At 38.6% G+C, this 13,325-nt stretch overlaps 2 protein-coding genes across 2 annotated transcripts; one reads left to right on the top strand and one right to left on the bottom strand.

Moving 5' to 3' along the window:
- The first annotated feature begins 1,864 nt into the window (after window positions 1–1,864).
- On the top strand, window positions 1,865–5,980 carry LOC141649895 (uncharacterized). Its single transcript, XM_074458563.1, has 5 exons — window positions 1,865–2,148; window positions 2,401–2,477; window positions 2,880–3,061; window positions 5,397–5,604; window positions 5,697–5,980. Exons 1-5 carry the CDS (start codon window positions 1,865–1,867, stop codon window positions 5,795–5,797), a joined length of 852 nt encoding a protein of 283 aa, XP_074314664.1. The 3' UTR covers window positions 5,798–5,980.
- A 3,151-nt stretch (window positions 5,981–9,131) lies between these two features.
- Window positions 9,132–11,938, bottom strand: LOC141649894 (uncharacterized). The gene is made up of 8 exons (XM_074458562.1): window positions 11,466–11,938; window positions 11,301–11,379; window positions 11,047–11,197; window positions 10,776–10,951; window positions 10,590–10,687; window positions 10,032–10,075; window positions 9,846–9,949; window positions 9,132–9,488 (listed from the first exon to the last, which is right to left on the bottom strand). Exons 1-8 carry the CDS (start codon window positions 11,882–11,884, stop codon window positions 9,306–9,308), a joined length of 1,254 nt encoding a protein of 417 aa, XP_074314663.1. The 5' UTR covers window positions 11,885–11,938; the 3' UTR covers window positions 9,132–9,305.
- Between the last annotated feature and the right edge of the window lie 1,387 nt (window positions 11,939–13,325).

Below are 13,325 nucleotides of genomic sequence, written 5' to 3'. Positions count from 1 at the left end.
GGGAGTGGCTTCACACCCTAGTTCGCCCTCCGTGGAACCCGCCACGGGAGGGGATGTGCACATTAAGGGACGGGGATGATTGTCGCTCGTGAGGAGCCGGACTAGGTGGGATCGGCTGCGGTCACCCATCGGCGGCGAGGATTACCTTTGCGATGGGTAATCGCGGGGCTACACACTTCGATGTGTAGTCGATTCTTGTGTGTGAATGAAGGATTGGGAACCGGCGATGATCGCTTAATTGCTTCGTTTGTTTGTCTTACTTGTTTGTGCAATCACGACCCCGTGTTGTTTGTGGAATCTGCGGTGATCCATTCGGGGATGGTGAGCGGGCTTGGCCAGTATTGCTAGTGTGAGCTTGGGGACTATCTTGGGAGGAGTGCCATCACGAGTCATAGCATCACCGTCGAGTCTTAGTTGGATTTCTTTATTTGTCGGACTTTGCGGTTGTATTTTGTTATCACAGTATTTGAGTTTGGTTGATGTAAACTTTACATTTTACAGTATTTTAATAAATGTGCTCAGTTCGGACGCTTTTTGATATATACTAACCTCGGGCAACCGAGATGGTAACACACTTTCATGGTAGGGTGGTCCTGGTAAGGCACCTTGGTATGAGGGGGTGTTACACCAAGCTTCATTCAAATTTTCAGTGGCCAATTGTGTAAAAGTGGTGATTTGGGCTCTCAGCGCGTTGGTGCGCTGTGGTGGAAAATACCTTCTGTAGAAGGCTAAGGATTTCCAGTCGGTAACACCAGCAGCTTTCCTATCCAAGTCTCTCAACCATTCTCGGGCGTCATCAGTCAAAGAAAAAGGAAAAAGGACTCCCTTGACCCTATCCTGTGTCACCCCAGCTGCTAAAGGAATGGTAGAGTAATACTCCGTAAACAACTTTATTTGCTTACATGGATCCTCGCCAACTACCCCCTTGAATTACAAAATTTCTAAGACCTCATGCATGTTAAGTATTAAGATTAAAAAAGGGGTGATTAGCAAACTTACTTGGATACGGAAGAATTCCAATAATAAGCTAATAATAAGAAGTATAATAAAACTCAAATCGCAGATCATTGAATAGTAATATAATCTATGGGACCGTCTCATAATAACGCCCAAGTGTTATGCCTCTACCGGTATCCACACAATATGAGTATGTATGCTAGTACTAATTTTAGGGAAATTTTATTTCTTCTTTCTCCTTTGAGGTTTTGTCTTTCAGAAAAACCGATCATGAAATATCTCCTCTTATATCTCTATATATAGAGAGTTCAAGGAGAATCCTAGACTATCTAGGATATTGAAAGTCTAATAGAATAATCTTTTATTATTCTTATTACCTTTATAATAATTAATTTATATTAATTATAATTGCTCAAAACTCATTTAGTGTGTGACCCTATAGGACCGATTAATACTACCCGAATCCTAATTCATTTAGGACTCGGACTACAAGCGGCTCCTAGCAGAACATTGTAGCCACATAAAATTAATCGTTTATACAATATTCCGGACATATGGGCACACTAACTCTTTCATCAAGTAAGGTCATCTGGGCAAAGGCAAAGAATATTGAAGGCTTATATAGGTTGGAATTTCAAACTAGAGTATTAAATAATGGTAGTTTTCCCTTAAATAAATGTTGTAATGTTGTTGAGCAGTATAATTAAACTGCCTCACAATAGTTTTGATATGCTTCATGCTAGATTTGGTCATTCTTCTTTTGAGAAGTTATGTTATGTACCAGGATTACATGTAAATGATCATGCGAAAGATTTTTTTTTGTGAGGCATGTATGTTGTCTAAACACCATGCTCTTCCTTTCAAAAGAAGTAGTTCACATGCTACTGTTTGTTTTGAGCTAATACATATGGATTTATGGGGCCCATACAAGATTCAAAATCTCAATGGTGCTCATTCTTTTCTTACCATAGTTGGTGATTGCTCTAGAAGTACTTGGACATATTTGTTGCAAAACAAATACCAAGTTCCTGGCCTAATAAAAGATTTCTTAAAAATGATTTCTACTCAGTTTCAATCCCATGTTAAAGTGATAAGAACTGGTCATGTGGCAGAATTTGTTCAAGAAACTTGTGGTGAAATGTTTAGGGCACAAGGAATAATACATCAGAAGAGTGTGGTTGGGAAACCTCAGTAAAATGGTAGGGTAGAAAGGAAGCACATACATCTTGTTGAGACAGCTAGAGCTCTAAGGATACATGCCAATCTACCTCTCAAATTTTGGGGAGAATGTATTCTAGCTCCAACATACCTTATAAATAAAATGTCAACCCCTATTCTTTTGTGGAAATCACCATTTGAGGTATTATTCAAGGAGTCACCTTCATATGAGGAATTGAGGATATTTGGTTCACTTTGCTTTGCTTTCATGCCCATTACTTTCAGGGATAAGTTTGCTCCCAAAGCTAGGAAATGCATTTTCATAGGGTATCCAATTATCCATATGCTGAAAAGTACAAATTGTATGACCTTGCTACACACAAGGTTTTTGTTAGTAGATATGTTGTGTTTAAAGAAAACATTTTTCCTTTTAAGCAGAAGCTTGATTCTTGCAGTACAGTTACATCACCACCATCAATAATAAATCCAGCTGATTCTTCTTTATTTTACACACCTTTACACACAAATAATAATGATGTTAGCATCTCACATAATATAAAGGAGCCACGAGCTAGGGATCAGTAATATAAGGGAGCCACGAGCTAGGGGTCAGTAACTGACAACGAGCCTGAGACCTCGGGCGATGTGTCTAATGTCTGCTTAGGCCTTTTGCCGTTAATTTGTAGCTATACTGAGATTCCCGATCAGTTGGTAATCTCTCTTTCGACCATTGACTTAATAATCAAGAAGTTACTGACCCCTAGCTCGTGGCTCCCCATGTTTTTCGGATATAGTAGCTATACAGTTGTACAGGATCGCATTCCTCGTACTAAAATTTTTATGCCTACAAGCTGACGACGCTCTCAGGAGAGCAGAAGAGCTGGGCTCTGTTGATCTTTCTCATTTCCCCGAGCTTCCAGATCCAGAAATTTTACATGGCTTACAGGTAAGTCTCTCTTTTACTAATGATCAAGATTAAAAGCATGACTATACGCTGGCCATGTTTATATTTCATGTATGAACTATGATGTTGTTGTTGTTGTTGTTGTTGTTGTTGTTGTCGGTATTGTTGTTGTTGTTGTTGTTGTATGTATGAACTATGAAGACAGACATTGGGTACAGATTCATTTCCTAGTGTTAGAGCTCTTCATCGCTCAAATTTTGAGAAATTTGGTTCTGTCCGAACAATATTCAGCAAGAGATTAAAATATTTTGAGTGGGCTAAAGTTAAATAGAGAGCTACAGGGAATACAAATGCTTAAAACACTATGGGTTTGGATTGAGGGATTTGGAGGGGCAGGAATGGGAGGGAGAGTAGGGCATTTAAATTCCTTTGTTTGGATAGCAAATAAGGGTGGAGGAAAATGAGGTGGGGGGATTTGAAGGGATCCATTTTCCCTCTTTCAAGCCTAATAAAAATCTCTTCACAATAGGTAAGATTTGGAGATAAATTGTATCCAAACACCCACATCCTAGGTTGCACGGACACTCCTTCTAATCGGCGTTCCCGTGTCGGGCACGACACTCGTCGGACACACGTCAAAACGTGTCGTACACTTGTAAAGCCGTGTCTAACTTTCATCTTATATCTCGGCACGTGTCGGACACGTGTCCATGGTATTTTGAGCCGTGTCCATGGTATTGGACACACATGGCCTCTAAACGGAATCAAGTTGAATTTAAGTTAAATGGCGAGAATTGTTATATGGTTAAATTTAGTGGGGAAATAAGTTGAATTGGAGACAAATGATGTTATTTAAAGTAGTAATGAGATGTCGAAATAGATTGATTATAAGTTGGTTTTGATTTTGGAAATGAGAATGAGTTATAATTAACGTAAGTTTTACTTTTACTTATTTAAATTTAATATTCAATACTTTTTCAAAAATAAAATCACACATATATAACTATAGAATATATATTTTATTAAATTTAAATACCGTGTCCCGTGTCCTAAATTTCATGGGATGCCGTGTCACGTGTCCGTGTCGTGTCCGTGTCCGTTTTGGTGCAACCTAGCCCACATCCCATTCACCTTCCCTTCTCTTCCCTCCCTTTCCTTTCCCTCCTTCCCCCTCCCCTCTCTTTCCCTCCATATTTGTTATCCAAACATACCCTATATGTTCCTTTATTTCTGTTATGCATGTCACTTTGTCTTCTAACCTGGGAGAAATGTCAGCTTCATAAGGGTCGGGTACATATTTGAATTTTTTTCTTAAATGGCGTTGTAAACCAAAATATTTATAAAAATGGGGCTCATTCCAAACTATTTACACGGAATGGGTCCACGTCAGCACTTTAATTTTTTTTACAGATGCAATAACTTCTCGCCACTTCAATTAGCGAGTAGTATATTTTTTTTATTTCAACAACTCCTCGCCATTTCAGTTAGCGAGAAGTTCCAAGTGTCTTTCCAAAAACATTCTGCCTACTACAAGATTCATCCAACACTCTACCAATACAACTCCAATGCAATATTCATCCAATACTCTCAACTACAAACAAACACATACATACCAAAGCAATTCAACATTCATACAACGAAGTTCTATTTACGCTTGGTGCGGACTGGCGGATGTGGCGCCAGTAGAGAAGGTCGAAGTGGGGTGGAAGCACGAGCTGCTCATGGGTCGAGCCATGGCGATAATGGTGGTGTGATTTGAGTGGCTCTGAAATTGGGTTTTTGGTCTGGGCTTCGTTTAGGGTACAGGGAGATGCACAAAAAGTCGGGTTCGGAACCGTTGGTGATGGATGGGTAGCGTAGAAATGGTGGTTGGATGATTTGTGAGTGGTGGTGAATAACGAAACAATCAGGGGCTTCTAGTTGCTAGCATGGAGCAAAAATGGTGTTTGCTTTGGATTTATGGATTACGGAGAGTGAGAGGCTTGGTTTTAATGGAGGAAGCAGTACTAATAAGTTGTTGGGTCGAATGTAGAATGAGGAAGGTGCTTGTGTTCTGGTTGGGTTGACCTTGGTAGAAGAAGACCTTGGTAACTTCTCGCTAAGTGAAATGGCGAGGAGTTGTTGAAATAAAAAAAAAAGTTTACTACTCGCTAATTGAAACGGCGGGAAGTTAAAAAAAATTAAAGTGCTGACGTGGACCCATTCCGTGTAAATAGTTTGGAATGAGCCCCATTTTTGTAAATATTTTGGTTTACAACGCCATTTAAGAAAAAAATTCTACATATTTCATACACAATGTCTCGAGTAACATGGAAAATGACCGATTTGATGTAATTGCGACTGGCTTGGGTTACATGGTTAGCTTATCTAATTGCAGGACCAGGCAGTTGCTATAGCTACAGAAGTTTGTGAAGCCAATAAATTGAAATCAATGGACGTGGATGCACAAGATGTCTGTCTTTTGATGCTTAAGATACTGGAGATGGCATTGCACTTGGAATTCTGTGTTTCCCAAATCTGTGGAATAAGACCCGTCATGGGACGCGTCGAAGAATTCTCCAAACAAATGAGATTATTAGCCCGAGGTAATTTAGTTTTTTTTTTCCTTTTTTCTTTTAGTTGCGCTGCAGAAGTCTGATTCTGAAGCTTACGGTATGCTATTTTTTTTTCACTGCAGCCACGGAAGGACAAACATTCCTGAAATCTTCGATGAAGCATTTGAAGCAAATTGTGTCGTTCATGTACCCTGGTTTGTTGCAAAGCGAAGGTATTTTGTAACTTGTACAGAATCTTGTATTATTAGTCAGACCAAATCTACTGCTAATCCGTACTTATATCCAGTCACCAAACTATTTAGTTTGACACAAAAATGGACAGAGAATCAAAACTTGTAGGCGCGTGGTTGAATAGGCTTCTGCATTTAAATTTTACGGTCTGATTATGCAACGAACTGTCAGTAAACTCTCTGGTAAGATGTAGCGAAAATAAAAATAGTAATCCAACCTAGGAAGATATCCATGCGACATTTATTTCAATTCTAAGGACTTCAGATTTTATTCAATGAACCGATGGACTACATATTTACCCTTCCCACATACTCCCTCCAATTTCCTATTATCTTCCCTCTTTCGTTTTTTTTTACACCAGTTTGATTATCTTCCCTCGTTCCTTTATTGATAAATCTTATTCATTCTTTATTATTTTCTATCTCATTAAAAATCAACAACTTTCACTACTTTATTCATTCTTTATTCTTTCTTTATTCATTATTCATTATTAATTCTTTATTACTTTCTCTTTCTTATAAACGTTACAAATTACACTTTTATATTAATTCTTTTCCATTCTTCCCCTTTCTTATTTTTTGTGCTCAAAAGAAAGGGGAAGATAATAGGAACTTGGAGGGAGTATTATAGTAATGAAAAAGTTTCAGCAAGGGTGTTCTAATTAGTATTTCCTCTCATCCAAATCAAAGGTTACATTTGACTTTTTTACACTATTCATGATTGTAGAGAATCTTTGATATTATTAGCAATGTATAAGAGAAAACATAGTCATGCGATATCTTGTTTGATTCATCGTCTTGAATACTATAAGAATATCAATTTTTTATAATTTTTAATAATGTGTAACTAAAGATATTCACTTTGCAAAACACGTCTCGACAAACGTAATAAAGTCAAATAAAATGTTTGGTTTGGATGGGAGGGAGTACTCCGTATGTAATACAGTTTCGTAATTTATTTTTGCAGTATACATTTTATTCATTTCAGTACAATTTGCACTAAATTTTCCATTTGTTTAACCTTAACCTAAAAATATCAAACCTAATTATTCTATTGTTTCATTCTTTACTTCCTTCAATCTCATTCAAATTATTTAATTATATGAATGATTATTCGAATATAGAACAAGTAATTAATTCACTAATCCATTTTTAATAATCAAATTGACTCTTTGTTAGGGTGTATGTTCAAATTAATTATTGTTAGTTGGTGTGGGATGCTAGGGATATTGGTGTATCGGATGTCACCAATTTCATATCTATGTATAGAGTACATCGTACTACATTAAATAAAAAAAATATTAATAGTAGTAAATTAGTAATATAGTACGAAAGGTTTACCGCTGGATCCCCTCCGCCGGCAAAATAGACGGCTGATGAATCCTCTCACCCAACATCGATAACAATAGTCTAAATTGCGGGTTTGTGAAGGGGAATGAAGGGTTGAAATTAGACGGAGGTTTGTAATTAGAGAGAACACATTAGAGAGAGAGAATGGAAGGAAAAATAAAAGGGGTATAAATGTCAACACTATATTGCCATGAATAAAATGTGTGGTGCGAAAATCAGCACCATGCAGATTTACATTTAACACAAATCCGCTAATAATTGTACTCATTTTTTCCCCATAAATATTGAGGTGACGTAGAAAATTGATAATGACGAATATAGGTCACAGAACATATGAAATTAGGTAATTCCCTTCGACTCTTTGAGTTTATTGTAATGATAGGATATGAAACATGACTCGGTACGGCCTCCCAAACGGCTCCAATTTAAGTATATAAATATACGGTTTTCGGCATTGTAGGGTCCCGAAACAAAAATGTCGGTAAATATACGGAGGGTTTCTCGAGGTCCGATTAAGGAGCTACACATATTTTGAGAAGCAACAGATGACGTTTGAGGGTGCAGGTACGTGATAAACGAGTCTCGGACGGAAATCAAGTACTCACTAAAAATAGATGATTGCTTCTTATTTAGGGCTGGAAATCGAATACGGTAACTCAACAAGCGACCCGAGACACGTGGTAGAAAAACAAGTAGGAAAAGAAACATGACCCAGTACGACCTTCCAAACGGCTCAAATTTATGTATATAATCATCAATACTACATATTAATTCCAGAAACCAAGGGACTTCAATGTAATTAAAGAAATCTATACAAATTAATTATACTATATAGTTTTAAATCGATAGCACCGTGTGATAGACCTGATAAAGGGACCGCAATGTAAATATTATATAGTTTTGGTAAAAGTATAATATAAAGATGCCTTGATGAAGAATATTTATGGAAATTACATTAAATTAATGTAATTAAATTTAGAAAACACAACAATATAGTGATTTTTCTTAAAATTAACATGCCCCACTTATGTAATTAATTAGTATCATCATAGAATTATAGTATAGTATTGATTAAATGTAGTAAAAGTAATAGAAGCAGCAACAAGATTAATAAAATTAACGGTATTAATGTGGGAGTAGTGACAGTTATAATAATGATAGTGGGAGTAATGAAAGTAACTACGAATGTAGTCAAGTAATAGTGGTAACAATGAGAAAAAGTATGAATAGTTAAATAACCAATCGACTAAAGGAAATATTTTATTTATTTAAATATAAGCCGGATAAAATTAACGGGAATAATGAATTTAACAGAAAAAAAATATAGGAATTAGTAAAAGAAACAATAGTAACCACGGGAGTAGTAAACGTAATGATATTAAGAAAGAATGTCGTGAAAGTAATAATATTAATAGCGGGGTAGTGAACGTGTCTCATAATTTAAAAATAAATTTTATTTCATCATAATGACAAGATATGCCGTTGAAAAATATATTACAAATAGTAAACGTGTGAGTTAGACAACTCCAACATAGTTTATTTCATTGAAAATAAAATTTAACGGTAAATAGAGGTAGCCCGGGCGAAGCCGGGCACCAAACCTAGTATCCTACAATGCCGAAAACCGTATATTTACCGACATTTCTGTTTCGGGACCCTACAATTCCGAAAACCGTATATTTATATACTTAAATTGGAGCCGTTTGGGAGGTCGTACCTAAACTACCCTTACCTTACTAGGTCGTGGCTAACGATTTTTATAAACCCGATCTATATACAATATTACGACTTAAACTTATGTAATATACCTAAACTACCCTTACCTTACTCATAACACTACACAACCCAACTAATTAATAAACCACGTAATCCTAAGATTAAAGCTGCGATTCTATAGATGGGGATGCTCGAATATGCGGAGGCCATGGATTGTGAGCTACAACTCTACAAGCAAACCGTGTCTTCAACAATTTCTTGCTTCAACAATTTCTTGCTCCTCTACTGGTCATCCCCCCTTGTTTTAGTGGAAAAGGAGTGTCGAAATTAGGGTTTAATGGAATACAGGTACAAACAATTCAGTATTACCCAAATACACCAGAGATATAGTAGTTGACACGGATAACATGCTTAGACATTGACGGCAATTAACCTTTAAAATTTAATCCCTTTCTTAAGTTTGGAAGCAATGTAAGCCAAATACTTCCGTGGAATGCCTGAACCATATTTCTCGACCTGACCAGCTGCCGTACTGAGTAACTGTCGCTCGGAAGCAGAAGTCTTAAGGTTTAGCATGCGTCCTGACTTAAGCTTCTGAAATAACTGGCAATTTCCAGCCTGAAAAAACACAAGCTTTACACCATCAAACAGAATATGGATGAAACAATCATAGATGAACGTATATAATAATATAATAGTACACAACCACATTTCGGAACTCGTAACAGAGAATTATTGTCGGTCAAAGTTTTTTTTGTGAAAAACGAGGGGTACACCTTAGAAAACAAAAAAGTTCAGGGGTACACGAGAGAATATCCCAAAAAATAAGAATCAACACACAAGAATGACAAAATGCTTACTTAGCAATAATACTCAATTGACTCGGAAACGCATATGCAACTTACAGAAAATCTTGTACAGGACACACATATAGCATTTTCTGAATGATACAATTCATCTCATGACAAAACTTACATAAGGAAACCTGTGAATAATTGCACCAGAATCTTGGGCCCAAGTAAGAGATGGAGGTGAACGGTATTTGTTGCTCGGGCATTCAGGATCTGTTTGCCAAGTACCTAATATGTGGAAGTAAATCTCAACATTATAACACCAAAACTGTGAGCATATAGTGAAAGCTAAACAATGTTTATCACTTACCCAACAAGTTCAACACACTTGCTTTTTTTACCTCAGGGCATTTCCTGTTGGCAAAAACAGAGGCAAATATAAGAGTTAATTTATAATCCACCCTTTCATTTTGCAAAATCAGCTTTTAGTGGGAGTTTCTAAGGAAATGTTTAGAACAGGCACGATTTTTTTTAAAAATACAAAGATCGGAAAATGTGCCCGTTTTAAAAAAATGAGGTATATAAACGATGTGGGTTTTAAATTAATCAAAAAATGAGGTATATAAACGACGTGAGTTTTAAATTAATCACTCCAAGTATAATGAATGAGAGAGAAACACCAAAAAAAGGGATCTTGAGAGACCGACTCTCAATAAACTTACTGGATGACCAATTATAAACTCATGGAAAAATAGTCCAGAAAGTGATAAAAATGGGTACATATACTATAAAAATGGGGTACCAATACAAATAATTACAAATAGGTATGGGATCAAATCAATAATAAAAGGGGTTTGTGAAAATAAAAACAGCCACAACAAGTGCAGGCTGCAGCAACAATGACATGTATGTGAGCAAACATACAGACCTGTAACAATCTCTCAGGTCAATATCTTTGGGCTCCAGAGCATAACCAGCCTCCTTAAGCAAAAACGCAACATCAATCAATACGTCGTGAGGCGGAACCTGTCAGAAAATTAAATAAAATCAAGCTATCATTTCAGTGGAAGTTTGTAATCGACTGATAAATTTTGAAGTTTCATAGCGTGCGTACATATTCGTGCATTGAACTGCAATATAACCTCAAGGCACCACCAGTCTTCTCCAAAATATCAAGCAACGTGCCGGCTTCTATAAGCATGTGCTGATATATAGCTCCTTCATGGTCAAGATCACCCTCAAACCTCAACATTTTCAATATATCCATAATGCGTTGTTGAATTGTCAAGCCTATGTGGCACAAGATTCCATTAGAACAAGGCAACTCACTGATCATAATATCCAGAAAGATTTAGCAAGCAGAAAGTAGAAAATAAAATAAATACCCGAGTCGAAAGGAAGCAGGACCTTTTCTGGGGCCACAAGAAGCAAAGCTGCAAATGATGCCAACCTTCCTTCTGTAAGATACGACCATGCAATATCGTTTAGGCCATCAGTGTGTGGAGCAAGCAACCGTGCACAGTCCAAACTTGATTTCTGCTTCAGGAAACAGGAAAATAAGACAACTTTTTCGTGTAAGGCTAACTCCGAGCCTACGTGGGCCCTAGATGATCCAGACGAGATAGATAAAACAACCCACCGATTCCCATTGGCAGAGTAAAATAATAAGTTTGAAGAGAGAGGTGCCTGGAGTCCACGTAAGGAGATGCGGTTGATGACTACCACAAGGGAGAAATAGGTGTGAGAAGAGAATCAGGGAGCAATGAGAATAAATTCAAGGCTTAAGATCAACAGCCGTAACTACCTCAAATCCATGAGTAAGAGGTCTATCGGACATTTTTCAGGACCGATATAAGGGTAAACCACAGCACACTTAATGTTGGCATGGTCCACAGGTCCAAGGCTGAGCAATAGCTCCATAATGTCATAAGCTTCAGGGAAGTAGAAAGCAACAGTTGCAAGAGGTGTTGCTACACTACGATCAGGAAAGAGAGCTGTGAATCTAGCATAAAGTTCAAGGGCAGGTACGCTCCCCTCCCCATGGATCATTGCGAGCAAACACTTTTTGGCTTTATATCCCGCACACCGTTGCACCAACTTCATGTCTACAGTATCCACATAAGCTGAAAGCGCCCACAAAAATCGTTCCTTATCATCACGTTCAATAAACGTTCTTACGTCTGGATCAGACCACCATTGCCCGTAGTAGTCGGGTTCCATCATTTCAACTGCGTGCTACACAAAAAAAGGCTGATAATTTAATCAACGCCACGAGTAAACTTTGTAGATGATGGAATCCCTTGATTAGGGTTTTGGCTTCTCATTCATATTTATAATATGGTACAAAGATATATGACTATAATTACAAAGATATGCACAACTATTCTAGCTATATTCTAGGCTATAAATATTTACATAATATTTGACTAACTAACACGCCCCCGCAGTTGGAGCGGTAGGAGGCTGGACGCTCAAACTGGTCCGAAAACGAGTGAAGAGGTGACGGGGAAGTCCCTTTGTGAAAATGTCAGCATATTGATGTTCAGACGGAACATGTAAAACGCGGACTTCACCTAACTAAACCTTATCGCGAACAAAATGAATATCCAATTCCACATGTTTGGTTCGCTGGTGCTGCACGGGATTGCCAGAGAGATAAACGGCAGAGATATTGTCACAGAACACAAGTGTCGAACGCTGAATTGGCACGTGAAGCTCAAGTAAAAGATTGCGTAACCAACTAGTTTCAGCGACGGCATTAGCGACCCCTCTATATTCAGCCTCGGCACTTGATCGAGAAGTAGTGGCTTGACGCTTAGATGACCAAGAGACGAGGTTGTCGCCTAGGAAAACACAATAACCGGACGTACTACGACACGAGTCCGGGCAGCCGGCCCAATCGGCATCAGAATACGCGGTGAGACGAAGAGAGCGAGAGGGCCGGAGAGTAAGACCATGGTCCAAAGTGCCTTGAATGTAACGGATTATCCGTTTCAAAAAATGCAAATGCGGGGCACGAGGATCATGCATAAATAAACATACCTGTTGTACTGCGTAGGCTATATCAGGACGAGTGATAGTGAGTGATAGTCAACACCCACTTGTTGAGTCTTACCATTAACCACAAGACGGGCCTTATACCTCTGTAGTGAACCATCTGCATGAAATTTATGACGAAACAACCACATACAACGGATAATAGAAGCATCATTAGGGCGGGGGACCAAGTCCCAAGTATGATTATCCTGTAAAGCGGTAATTTCGTCATGCATTGCACGATTCCAGTTTTGGTCGCGGAGGGCATGGTGAGGGGATTTGGGTAAGGGTGAGATGGCGGGGTTGGCTATAAGGGCTTTTGGTTTAAAAATTATGTGCATTGCCCGAGTGGACATGGTGTGGGTGGGTAGTTTGGGTGGAGGCCGTGGCGGTGGGGGTGGGGGAGGTAGGGGGGCAGGCGAGGCAGGGGAGTTTGTGGGAGAGGTAGCGGGTGTGAACGGGGTAGTAGCAGCTGGATTGGAGGTGTTTGGTTGCGGGATTGGAGGGGAGTCAGGAGGGGTGTGAGGTGGTGAGTTGGCAGGAGAGGCAGTAGAGGTGTGGGGTGGCGAGTGGGCAGGGGAGTGGGGTGGTGATTGGTCAGCGTGGGGGGTGGTGAGTGGTGGTGTAA

Source organism: Silene latifolia, chromosome 3, assembly GCF_048544455.1.
Source record: "Silene latifolia isolate original U9 population chromosome 3, ASM4854445v1, whole genome shotgun sequence".
Taxonomy (NCBI): Eukaryota; Viridiplantae; Streptophyta; class Magnoliopsida; order Caryophyllales; family Caryophyllaceae; genus Silene; species Silene latifolia.
The sequence above is the reverse complement of the archived record's forward strand: the minus strand, read 5'-3'. Positions and strand labels throughout refer to the sequence as shown.

Excerpts from the sequence above, each read along its gene's own strand:
- LOC141649895 (XM_074458563.1), top strand. The coding sequence starts at position 1,865 with ATGGATTTATGGGGCCCATACAAGATTCAAAATCTCAATGGTGCTCAT. Across the intron at positions 2,149-2,400 it reads AGTGTGGTTGGGAAACCTCA|GGATAAGTTTGCTCCCAAAG; the intron begins GTAAAATGGTAG and ends CATTACTTTCAG. Across the intron at positions 3,062-5,396 it reads AAATTTTACATGGCTTACAG|GACCAGGCAGTTGCTATAGC; the intron begins GTAAGTCTCTCT and ends ATCTAATTGCAG.
- LOC141649894 (XM_074458562.1), bottom strand. The coding sequence starts at position 11,884 with ATGATGGAACCCGACTACTACGGGCAATGGTGGTCTGATCCAGACGTA. Across the intron at positions 11,380-11,465 it reads CTCTTACTCATGGATTTGAG|TCATCAACCGCATCTCCTTA; the intron begins GTAGTTACGGCT and ends CCCTTGTGGTAG. Across the intron at positions 9,489-9,845 it reads TTATTCACAGGTTTCCTTAT|GCTGGAAATTGCCAGTTATT; the intron begins GTAAGTTTTGTC and ends GTGTTTTTTCAG.